Source organism: Athene noctua, chromosome Z, assembly GCF_965140245.1.
Source record: "Athene noctua chromosome Z, bAthNoc1.hap1.1, whole genome shotgun sequence".
NCBI classification, from domain to species: domain Eukaryota; kingdom Metazoa; phylum Chordata; class Aves; order Strigiformes; family Strigidae; genus Athene; species Athene noctua.
The window spans coordinates 20,556,491-20,568,500 of record NC_134077.1 but is presented as its reverse complement, the minus strand read 5'-3'; the positions used below and the strand labels follow the sequence as shown (position 1 = coordinate 20,568,500).

The following is a 12,010-nucleotide window of genomic DNA, read 5'->3' as shown; positions in this document are numbered from 1 at the left end:
GCATGAAAATCCAGTAACATTTTCCTACAATGACTAAATATTTGCATCCTCACCTTTTGGTCTAAGTTCACTCATCTTAAAAAATGTGTCAACAGAGAAATTTAAAAGCTCTGAACTGCCACATACTATATTTGTAAATGACTAAGGACATCTAGAATGAATAACCTGTTTCCTTCAACCACAGCTTCCCACAGATGGTTCATGTAGAATAGGCTTAACTTCTGTTTTTCTAAAGTAAAGGTATATTTTGCTTCTGCATCTGGTATTATTTCAACACTAGTTTTGTTCTTCTTTAATACTAATCAGTCTGAAATTGGGTTACATCCCTTGTTATTTTGCCTTGTTAAATAACATCCCTTTGTTATTTTGGTATCTACTCCAAAACCTGTTGTGCATTTTTACTAGGCTTACTCCAATGCAAGCTGCTTTCAGTGGGAAATCTCTGAAATTCATGCAAGATCTTGTCTGGATCATAGCTCTGGGACAAGCTGTCTCTCAAACAGAAAGACAAAAGGGAATTCCCTTTGTAGCATCAAGACCCTCAGAGTACCTGTCATAGCTTAATCTTTCCATCATTCTGTATTTTGTAAATTTTATTATTTAATTCCACCATTAAGTCCTACCTCAATTTTTCTCTAACAAATGTGCAGAATAATGCTTGAGAATAGGGGAAATTAAAACTGCACAAAACCCACTTGGCTTTGGTGGAGGCAAATCACAAATCCCTCTTCTTCCTTTAAAATGCTCCCAGAAATCAGAGGAAATATGTGCAGGATGACTCCTCTTTTTTAATTCTTGAGACATTCTTGCTATGAAGCCTTATAAATTGCTTCTTCCATCCACATACTTTTCTATATTCTAGGTCCAGAAGGGGTAGTTGAAATACGAGAGCACACAATAGATCTGTTAATATTTCTCTTACTCAAGCTTGGCCAAGAAAAAATACTTTCTGCTGCCCTATTAGGCCCAGGAGAAATAGATACTCTGGACAAGCATGATTTTCTCTGCTGTGACAGAGAACAGCTCTGCTGGTTAACATTATCATTATGTCTAACAGCTTCTTCCATGGCTGCTGGAAAGGGAATATTTTTCCTTTAAGAGTTGTATGAATATCTTCACAAGAGACTCACAGAGCCCAGGCAGTACCAGCTGCAGGGGATGTTTTTGACTGAATAGGGCCCTGTGTTTTAATTTCAGTTTTAAAAAATGCAGCAAGTGGAAGACCAGGCACTGCACAGAAACTTGTTTCAGAAATTGCAGGAAAGAGGCAGTTTGTGCACACAGGCAGTTTGGGCTGAAACACAGAGCAGGGCCACATAAAAACCGCTGGCTGTCATTCAAAACTGAATTCTCAGGCATGTTTCACATGAAATAATTGTTCCATGCTGGCTGTTTCAAAGACATGTTAGGTGCTTGGTCTCCCATCAGACAAACGGTGGCTGTGGAGTTCCTGACATGTAACTATAGACAGACCTTGCCCACACTAAGGTCTGCTGTCTTCAAAAGCTCAAACCTCCTGCCACTCAAGTTGACATCTTCAGTGCAAATGTGTTACATACGTGTCAAGAACACATATCATTCTGGTTTGAAGTGAGAATGTATCATGTCATTTTTTACACACACAATATTTTTAAGAGCTGGTACAGATAGGGTTATATTAGAAGTGTTTTAGGAGGTACTTGTCTCCTTTCATTGCAGCCAGTAATAATTGCTGTAATCAAAGCAAACATCTTCATACCAGAAAACTGTTAACTGATATTGAAACAAAGTGCACAGCTGTTCTAACAATTCTAGATCACGAGTCATTGAAATTCCAGTAAAATACAGTATATATTTTGCGATATACCCTATCTTACTACTACATACTGCTGTATCATAATAGTAGTAGTAGTACCTTGGAAATAGCCTGGGAAGATTGAGAATCTTCCCGCAAAGCCTTGCTAGTTGTCATGATTTTTACCAGAAGTTTCTTTGTCTCTTTCTTAAATCTCTGGCTCCCAGTCATATGATTATATAAAAATATCAGCTTTCATTTAAAGAATAAACAAACAATCAAATAAAGGTTTCTTCTAAAGTGAAGAAATGCAAAACTCTAGGGATAAAAAGAAGGCAACTAAAAAGAAGCCATTAAGAATAATATTCTGCCATGTGGACTTGTGCTTATGATTTTTTTATAGGTTGATTCAGAGTGCAAAGTTTTAAAAAGTTACGAGCCTGCATATCTGCTCCATAGCCACAACGCAATTATTTCATTCCCCTGTTTCCTGAGAGCGGAGCAAAATAGCTGTATGCCTTAAACACATTGTAAAAGCAAAGCATAGGCAATTCATTTGTGTTTGGCTGAGCTAGTGGCCTCTCTGTAATTACTAGAAAGGTGAGAACACACTTAAATCTCAGGATCTCTAGGAATGAATTTCTGTGTTGCTGCAGGGCATCTCGAGGACACAACTGGCCACCCCGCCAGGGCAGAGGAAGGGGCCAGGGAAAGCAGTGATGGCTCAGGGCCAGGGCCTCTCCTAGGGGATCACCGTGCTCTTTCTTTCTGACCAGCACCTTGGTTTTTTTCTGTGGGCTGCCTTCTCTGTGGAAGAATTCAGAGAGACTTCCAAAGACTCCATAAATCTTATGGGTGTTTCTCCATGGCAGACATGTCTGTTGTTGGCGTAGGCCAGAAAAGGTCTATTTGCTAGGCACAGTTCAGAGTCTGGTTGATTTCAGGCAGATTTCTTTCACTGCAAAATTGTAATTATTTTCTCCTTTTTTCATACAGTTTTCTAGAGATAGCTAGAAAGGGAGAGTAGTGATTTCTTTTTTTATGTCACTAAGTTTTGAAGACAATTTTGACTCATCAAAAGAATGAAATCAGATCAAATTGCATTTTTAAGCTTACCCTTAAGAAATCACTTCCTTGTGTAAATATTGTCATTCCAGCGAAGGTACAGCTGTTGCTCATGAAAGCTGGAACATTGCATAGCAGCAGGGCTCTACAGCGAGCTGTCAAGTTGCAAAACAAGGAGGAAGAGAGTTTGCAAATAGTTTTGAGTAAGAAATAAAATTGCTCCAATACCATCAGAAGAAACATTTGTGACAATATCTGCAATAGCAAACGAAATGTGCTTGAGTCTTGGCTCTAGAACCAAGGCCAACTATCACAGGACAGCCTATATCTCTACTGACAAACTCTAAAACAGGATGGTCATATGCAGACCACTTATTGGGAATGGTCTGTGGCCCATACTAGCTCCTGAACTAAGTACAGGAACTGGTGGGAAAATTATGAATTGACTCAAGGCAAAACCATGCCAGGAAGGATTTCAAATATTTTACAGTACAGTATTTTCAAACAGTCAGCCGAGTTCCAATGCTTAGGGATGCTCCCTAGTACTACTTAGTTTTCTACATGGCTCTAACCTAATTTTCCACTTTCATTTATGTCAGTTCATAAGCCAAAGCCCCATTTGTGACTTGTACATGGTACAGCAGTATGGATATACAAACTCATCAGTACAACCAGATCACCGGAAAAACTGCCTTTACCTGAAATGATTGACTGTTAAACAATAAGTCCTTCAAGTAGGAACATGCTGTTGATAATGTAATTATTCATGTGAATCAGATTTCTAAGGAAATCAGTTGCAGAACTCCCACTGAGTTTAGCAGGAATTTCTCTCAGGCAAAACCTGTAAGTACAGGGTAATTGCTAGACCTCTTCCCAACATACAGTCCATGTCTAATTCTACAAGTGGATGCCAAAACATGAGTAATGTACGTGCACCCCACTTTTTGCATATCTATAAATGTCCTGATCTCCTATGCCTGATGAAAAGGCACTGGAATAAAAATGTTTCCATTTCCCTGATAGTAGTAAGGAATAAATCCTTATTCTACTGTGGAATAAAAGATTACTTCTTTTTCAAACCACATAAACAGCTCATCTAGAGAAATCGGTTCTCACAACAATGTACTAGCAGGGAAAATCTGCCAAGTAATCTTAGTCATAGCCATAGTCATTTACACAGTAAATCATGTGCAATTATTATAGAAGACTCCAAGTGAAAATAAATTCTCAGAGAGCCTTGGCCAGTATTTCATGCAGTTTCTTATTTGAGCAAAGAGAGTGTAAGAGAGGCAGGGTCATATGATAGCCAGAGAGGTATGACTCCATGGCTGCCTTTGTCATTTGGTAGCTTTTTCCAACACCCACTAAGGCTGTTGAGAGGGTAAATATTTTAAAAACACCATGTCCCCTATTTGTACCAGAGGCAGCACTGCTCTGAGGACCACAGCACAAAGTATCCTGTACAACAACACACATTCTCTTTCCAAGAGTACCACAAAGCCAAGCCAAGCTGAGTCGCTCTGAGTCTGCAAGAGACACTGTCTCGGTGGGTGTCTGAGGCTGAAGCACTAGGGTTAGGAGAAGACAAACGAGCTTCTCTCTTACTTGGCTGAGTCTCACCAATGTAACTACAGCGGCGTCAGTAGAGTTGTTGTTAATTTATATTGGTTTGCCATCAGAAACACACCCTGCAAAGTGCCTGGGCTGCATCCAGGCAACTTCTGGCAAAGTTTCCCTGGCAGGAGGAAAGCTGAAGATGGTGTTACGGATTGTTCCTTTTCTCAGCACAGAGTCAAGTTGTCTTTGTTCCCTGAGGGCAGAGAAACCACAGGGTACTCTGAATTTTTGCACTGGTTCTCCACTGCCAACACAGCCATCTGGCAGCCAGGGCATGTCAGCAGTGGAGGTAGGGTGAACACACTTCCTTCCATTCCTCAGATTTCCCTAGCCTGCAGTACAGGGGGGGGATGCTGGAAGTTCTTAACAATGAGAGAAAGCTCCCATGTATGCAAAACTCCAGCAACCCAAGTTGCCAGATTCATCGACGTTTCTCATTGCACTATGTTTGCTGCAGAGTAGAAGGAGCAGCATCTCTGCTCTCAAGTTTAGCATTCTCCATGTTTCAAACAGCAGACACTGCATCTACAAGACAGGGATGTGTTGTTCTGATACAACCTTAATATCTGATTCCAACCAGATGTGTCCTCACTGTTAATGCAACCTTAACTTTTGTCTTGCTCTGATTCTAGGATGGAATTCTGAACTTGTGTTACAGTAAAGGTAAAGACATAATACATTGCCATGGTGCTCTGAATATGAACATGAGGAAAATTGCCCTTCAGTGAAATGAATCCCCTAAGGAAAAAAGATGGACTGGAGGAACAGTTCAGTTTTGCCAGTCTAGCTGTAACTGAATCCAGGGCTTCTGCCAGCAAAGCCTTGAGTCAAAGATCAAGACTTTTCAAGCCCAACAAACAGAGCCATATGGGAAGAGACTGGGGGATGGATTTTACTTTCAGTAAATACTGAATTTCAGTATCACAAAGGAAAAAAAGGTGACTTTGAAAGAAAAGACATAATTAGCAATAACCTCAACTGGAGTTATAAAGGAATAAAAGTCCACAGATAAGTTATTTGTTCAAATTTTGCTATGGGTTGCTCAACAAATACTTGAAATGGCTCATGTTTCTTCATTTCAGCAACAGAGAAAAAGATTTTTTTTTTAATAGCCATGTTGGTGTTACAGTCAATTTCATAGTAAAATATGCTATGTGTGTCTGTTTCTGAAGAATAAGAGGAAAGGTAAAAGGGTTGAGACACCAGACAGCATTCTGTAACATAAAACTGAAACAGCATCCAATGATGCACAAAGATGGTTTCCAGAAGGAAGACAGAAGTACTGATGCAAATTTTATTTCACCTATAGTAATTTATGGTTCTTCTTACACAAGTAAGTTACTTCCCAGAGCAGCGCAATGGGAATAGTATTTACTTGTTGCTGCAGAGAGGAACGAAACAATGGTTAAAATGTCAAGCCATTCAGGGTTGGAGCAGAAGGACATCAAAGAGTCTGTCAAAGCTTTGGATTCACACATGTGGAATTGAAAGAGGAAGGAATGTAGAACAGAAAACACAAACAGCCCTAAATTACAATGTTAATGATAAGAAGCAACATCAAGAGTTGCTAGTGAGAAATTCCATACAGCAAAGCTGGCTATAGATATCAGAAGGCTTTAAACTGCACACTAGTGCAAAGAGACAGAAAATACAGGTGAACTAATACAACCTAACCACATAATCTCCAGAGACATTCACTTGGAAGAAAAATACTTCACCAGGATTTCCTGAAAACAGTTAAGTGGTCCATAGCTTGTCTCTTTCCCACTCCCACTTACACATTACTGGTAGCTACAAGCCAGTTTAGCAGACTCTCTTCACATGATTCTTCTCTTTAGCATCAGAGTATCTAGTTAACTAGAGTATTCTGGAAAGGGAAAAACATTAACCCTCTACAGTGCAGTGAACAAGAAAAACATGACCTGACAGAATAAAATGCAACACTATAGCAGAATATTACATAAGTGGTAATAAACTTCCCAAGTAAAATTATCGTTCTACATATCGGCTGGACATACAAAGGGCTGAAGTATAAGAACAATAGCTGTAGTAACAATGAGGATAAATTGAGTAGACATAGGTGAAAAAATTATCAAAACCAAAAATGTCCCAAACTTGCAGGATTGTCCTTGTGGTATTTGATTCAGTGGGTACTTCCTGAAGAATTATTTTCTTATTTTGAAAGCACAGAGAGATGCAACTATGAGAAGTTGGGCTTTTTATTAACTAACCTAAAGAAAACAGAGTTGTAATCAAGTGACAGTGACCCTGTTTAGTGAATTTGCTCTTTGCCACTGTCCAGAGATGACACAAATGTCAGACAAAAATTTGCATAAAGCACAATGAGAGTTTGTGGCTCCTGGACGAAGTCTTTAGAACATTTCTTCTTCATTAAATAAGTTTAGTTTAGATGAGTGATCTAAGAATGAAAAGTTCACTGAAGAGAATGAATAATGGGTGAAAGCAGATAAAGGTCTGAGATGGAACAAAAGTGTAAAATAATCTGGGGAGGGAGCCCTGCAGAATTATATAGAAACACATAGCAAAACCAACAATCTCTGAGAAAACTGCTGAAAAGAATTTAAATACAAAAAGAGAAGATGCAATGTAGGGATACATACGGTAAGGTTACAAAAACATGTAATTTTCCTATGGTAAAGTTACCACTGAACATCCTGGTCTAACAATATTACTGTGGTTCATGGTAAATTTAACACAGGAAGACTACATTTTTGGTGACCTCAGCTCAAAGCTATCAGTCTAAGGGCAGTGTAACCATTTTGGGAGAGATTTTCGTGCAACTTTAAAAAGCCAAGATAAATGTAAAGATAAGAAGGCACTCCTAGGAAGAGAGACCTGGAAAGCCATAGAGCAGTTGGCCAGAGATCTTTTTCAGCAGAAGGTTCAAAATATTAGGAAGTATCCTTTGATTATTTAGAAAATGTAATTAACAATTTGACTGAATTGTTAAAAAAGGGCAGAAATTTCATATCTGTCTTCAAAGCAATTATTCCTTCCTCAGATAAGAAGATATTGGCTATAGTATGTTTGAATGTCAATTAATCAGTTTAATACCATGTAGTAAAACACAGAAGTCCTGGAAAAGTGCCAACAAGATAAAGTTCATCAGATGACACAAAAAGCTTGTTAACCAGGTGGTGAATAGAGTGATCATAAAAAGTCATTTTTTGTCCCTTTCTGGGTTGAGTGGTACATACAATTTTAATCATACTGAATGATGTCAATAGCACAATTTTTATAAGCACAACCTGCTATAATGGACCCAGAATTCAATCAGAAGAAAGAATGTCACAGTGGGGAAGAAGGAGTAATGCAATCAAAATCAGCCCAGGGAGGTATGTCACACACCACATATTCACTATCAGCCACAGTCAGGACAGTTCAAATAATCTTTGGAGGTGGACACCTCACAGACAGTCCAGACAGGCATTTATCATAACAATGCTTTCATTTGTTCCATAATGAGGTGACAAAATACAGAACATGTATATAACCCACAGCTAGAATCAAACTAGAGGGATACCAAACACTTCATAGGTCAGGATGAAATTCAAAATTATTTGATAAATTGTAGGAATTAACTGAAATTAATAAAATAGCACTGTGTACAGAACTGTGAAAAATTAAAGCTGTACAATGTACAAATCTGCACAAAATGAAGAGTTAGTAGACTAGTAGGCTAGTGGACTACAGAGTGAGTAGGAGTTTAAATTACAGTGTTGATACAAAACAAACAAACATCATTCTGGGATGTATTAACAGAAGTGAGATACTTGGTGGGCTACAGGAAGTAGCAATGTAATTTTCAATGTCAGTAGAGAAGCCTCAGCTGGATAATTATGTCGTTTGGGGTGTCATGGTTGAAGAAAGCTGTAGACAAACTGGAAAGTGGCCAAAAGCGAGCACTATGTGTGATAAGTGGGTTGAAAAACTTGACCCGTAAAGAGAGGTTGAAATGGTTTGTTTAGTCTAGAAAATGGAAGATTGGTGGGAGACAAACAGTCTGCAAATGTATAAAATTCCAGTAAGAACAGTGGGAAATTTCTTATGAAAGTGCTAAGAGTTGTGCAAGAACATTGCGGGACAGAAACTGCAGGTGCAGGATGTGGAATTTGGACTTAGCAAGATAGTATAAAATTAGAGGAATAGTAATGTCACTAGAACATGAATACAGAAATAGTAATATACTTTATGTTAATAATTTTTTGTATCAAAATTAACTTGGAGAAGGATCGTTCATTGTGGTAGTACTAGATGTTTATAGTGGTAGTACTAGAAGTATGTAATAGACTTCCAGATTTGGTTAGCCATGAATGTGACTAGAGGTTTCTCTGATCTTAGTGACCAAAAAATGTAACTGAGAATTATGCTAGAATGGAGAACATTGACATTTGGCATAGAGACTCGAGAATAAAAACAACAGTTATTCATAGGATCTCAGTATTCCTGAACATGCAGATCAACACTCTTTTTTCATTAAATATTCAAACAACTATAAATTAATAACAATTTTAACATGGCCAATGAGGATGTTATAAAATGCTTGGTCTTAGAAAATAAGCTTGGATGGCATGATCCTGAGCAGACTCTAAGTTAAACAAGTGAGTAAAGAAAGTATACATGCAAAACAAAATTCCTGTTTTCTGAGGATCTTATATTGGTAAAATAAGGGAACTCTGATCTGGACTGAGAAGCTCTGGGACCAGCAGGTTCCAGGGACCTGGAATGTATCCTGTCAATGGTGCAAAATGTAGCAAGAATCAGTATCCCAAGAGCAGAGAAGAAAAGTGTGTAGAAGAGTCTTGAGATACAATGGATGACTATCCGTCTTTAAAAAATATGTTTAGAATCAGTAGGCATCTTACAAAGTAACAGGCAAAAGTACAGAGAAGTAAGAGAAGTTATATCTCAAAATCAAGAAGAGTAATAATTAAATGTTGAATAGGGGCAGGAATTAAATTACTTTCATTACTTATGTGATGCACTTGGATACTACTAACAGAAAGTCCTGCCTAGAAACTCTGTTTGGAAATGCCTATGGAAGAGAATTACCGAGATTTAAAGGGTTATTCCAAAATGACTAGGAGCTTCTAATGGGACACAGCTTTGAGTAAGTCAAATTCTGTCTGTGACATACCAAAAGAGGCATTTCTAACACAAATAGGGAAGAGCTAGTGTCATTGTACAAAGACTGGGCAAAAATGTCTGTGTAAGGCTAGGTACTATTTTAATCATCCCTCTGCAAGGATACACAACTAAAACATAAAAGGAGAAGGGTTAGTAGGTTGATGAGAGAAACAGAAAATATGTTTTACAAAGAAAACTTTAAAGACCTTGATTGATTAGAGTGGTAAGAGAACAGCTCAGAAGGGATATGATGCTTGTCTATAAATACATCTGAAGAACAAATACCAGTTAGAGGAAAGAAGTATTTAATCTAAATAATAATGCTGGCACTGAAACAAAGGGACATAAATCAGCCATGAGTATGAATAAGAATTAGAGATACTAATCATTAAAGCAAACATTGAACTGCCTTCCTTTGGGAGTAATGGGGACAAAACCCCGAATTCTTGTTAATGGGCACAGTAAGTTTATGAAAGGGATGATGTAACATAGCTGCAAGTGATTGCACGGATTGATTTTGATGATCTAGAAAGGTATTTCCAGTCTTGTGTTTCTAAGTTGTTATTTAAAAAATCATAAATTCTTTTTCTCTGTTTCCACCAAGTTAGGATATAAAAAGTTCAGAATCATTTGCAGGTTAGAGAACAGTGTTAACTTTCTATTAAGACACTGAAGCACTGGAGCAAACTGGCTAAGAAAGTTTTCAAGGACCACTTGAGCAAATATTTGACATGGCTTTTCTAGGTGTACTTCAACAGGCTTACAGAAGTGGGTTGGTCTTTTGAGGTCCTTTCCAACCCTAAATTTCTGCAAGAAAATATAGGCTTGTATCTTTTTGGACTCTGGCTTAGCAAAACAGAAAAACCCCAGTTATTTCTGAAAAAGCTGTTGAGTAATTTACACTTCGTAACTTTCTGAGATATTTGCAGTGGCACATTATTTATTATTTTTCCAGTGTTTAGTGTTCTAGGAAATTCATAAAGCAAACCCAGTTCCCAGCAGGAGATTGGAAGCTTTGGCTTTCATACCTGGGGAGTCTGGTATACACAAAACAAAATAATATTATTGTATTTAGGCTTCTTTAGCAGAGAAAATGCAGTTTGGTGTGAGCTCCACTGCAAAATTATTTTCTTCTCTGAACTTTCTTCCAGAGTGGCAACAGAATTCTGTGTTCCATCATTCTGGACCACTGCCAGGGACCATCAATAATAAACTATGATGATGAGAATGGCAAAACATGTATGCACATTGCTGCTGCTGCAGGCTACAGTGATATAATCAGTGAGCTGGCTAAAGTCCAGGAGTGCAACCTGCAGGCCCTTGATGTGGATGACAGGTAACCATGGAAACGCTGAAACTGAAATTGCTGCTTCCTTTCTATTAACCTGAGACTAGATCTGTTTATTCTATAATCATGTTTCCTGTTTCACAGACGATGGCCTAGTTAATGAACTGCACTTACAGAGAACCATGCTTGCTCGAAACGCTGCAGATCAGTCCAGCTCACATGTATCGTATCTAGTGTAAAAACTAACTAGTAAGAATGTTATTTAGCTTTGTGTTCCTGGTAGGAAATTATAAAATCATGTGTGAAAGGACTTTGTAACCACTTTACTTAATGCCTTCCAATCAAAAGTGAACATTCTTTTCAAAACAATAGAACAGGATCTTACAACTTGAAGCTGGGATCCTGCTGCTATTTGTATTTAAGAAATGGCGATGTTCCCTTGTTGCATTCAAGATGCTTACACAGTATTCCTATAGGACCAGGGGACCTTCACCTTCCACTCCAACAAGGCATTTGAGTCCTTCCAGGATGAAATCCTTATAAGTGCAGAAGAGTCATCTTCTCTTTTTCACCCCACACCTACCTCCCTTGGAACTTTGCTCATAAATTTATTTAATGCAAAGAGAACCAACTGACTGTTCGCATTGATTATCCTGCTTAGTGGAGAAAAGCCAAGGCTTTCTTGGCTTAGGCCTTCAGGTACTTAAAATAATAGCATTCTTCATGGAAAAATGCAATAAAATGGAACAGAAATAAAACCAACAGCGTTCTGGAGAAGTTTCTAAACGTCAGTAAAAAGTGGTTGAGGATGCTGCACTTCTATGGAAAGAAGGGCAAAGGGTGGAGTTTAACTACATTTGAGAGCTCAGTAAGACATGACCTCCTATTACATGTTCTCAGATATTTCCATAGAAGGTATTGTACTTGAAGAGGGAAAAAGATAAACTGTTCACTATAAACACACAGTAGATTTCCATTCTCTTGTGTTTCTGACTGTACCCATCTGAAGTCACTCGGACTGTAAAGAGACAGGCAGGGAAAAGTGAATTTTATTTTTTATTCTTGCACAGTTTTCTTATGGTGTGTTCTGTGTTTTTAGACTTTTCACAAGAGCAAAA

The 12,010-nt window shown here is 38.2% G+C and overlaps 1 protein-coding gene across 2 annotated transcripts in view; it reads left to right on the top strand.

The window, feature by feature from the left end:
* The window catches only part of ANKRD55 (ankyrin repeat domain 55), a 53,541-nt gene that overhangs the window by 19,051 nt on the left and 22,480 nt on the right, over positions 1-12,010 (top strand). For both annotated transcript variants that reach the window (XM_074932176.1, XM_074932177.1), the window contains exon 7: positions 10,756-10,940. In XM_074932176.1, coding sequence (XP_074788277.1) covers positions 10,756-10,940 — 185 coding nt within the window. The remainder of the gene's footprint in view (positions 1-10,755; positions 10,941-12,010) is intronic.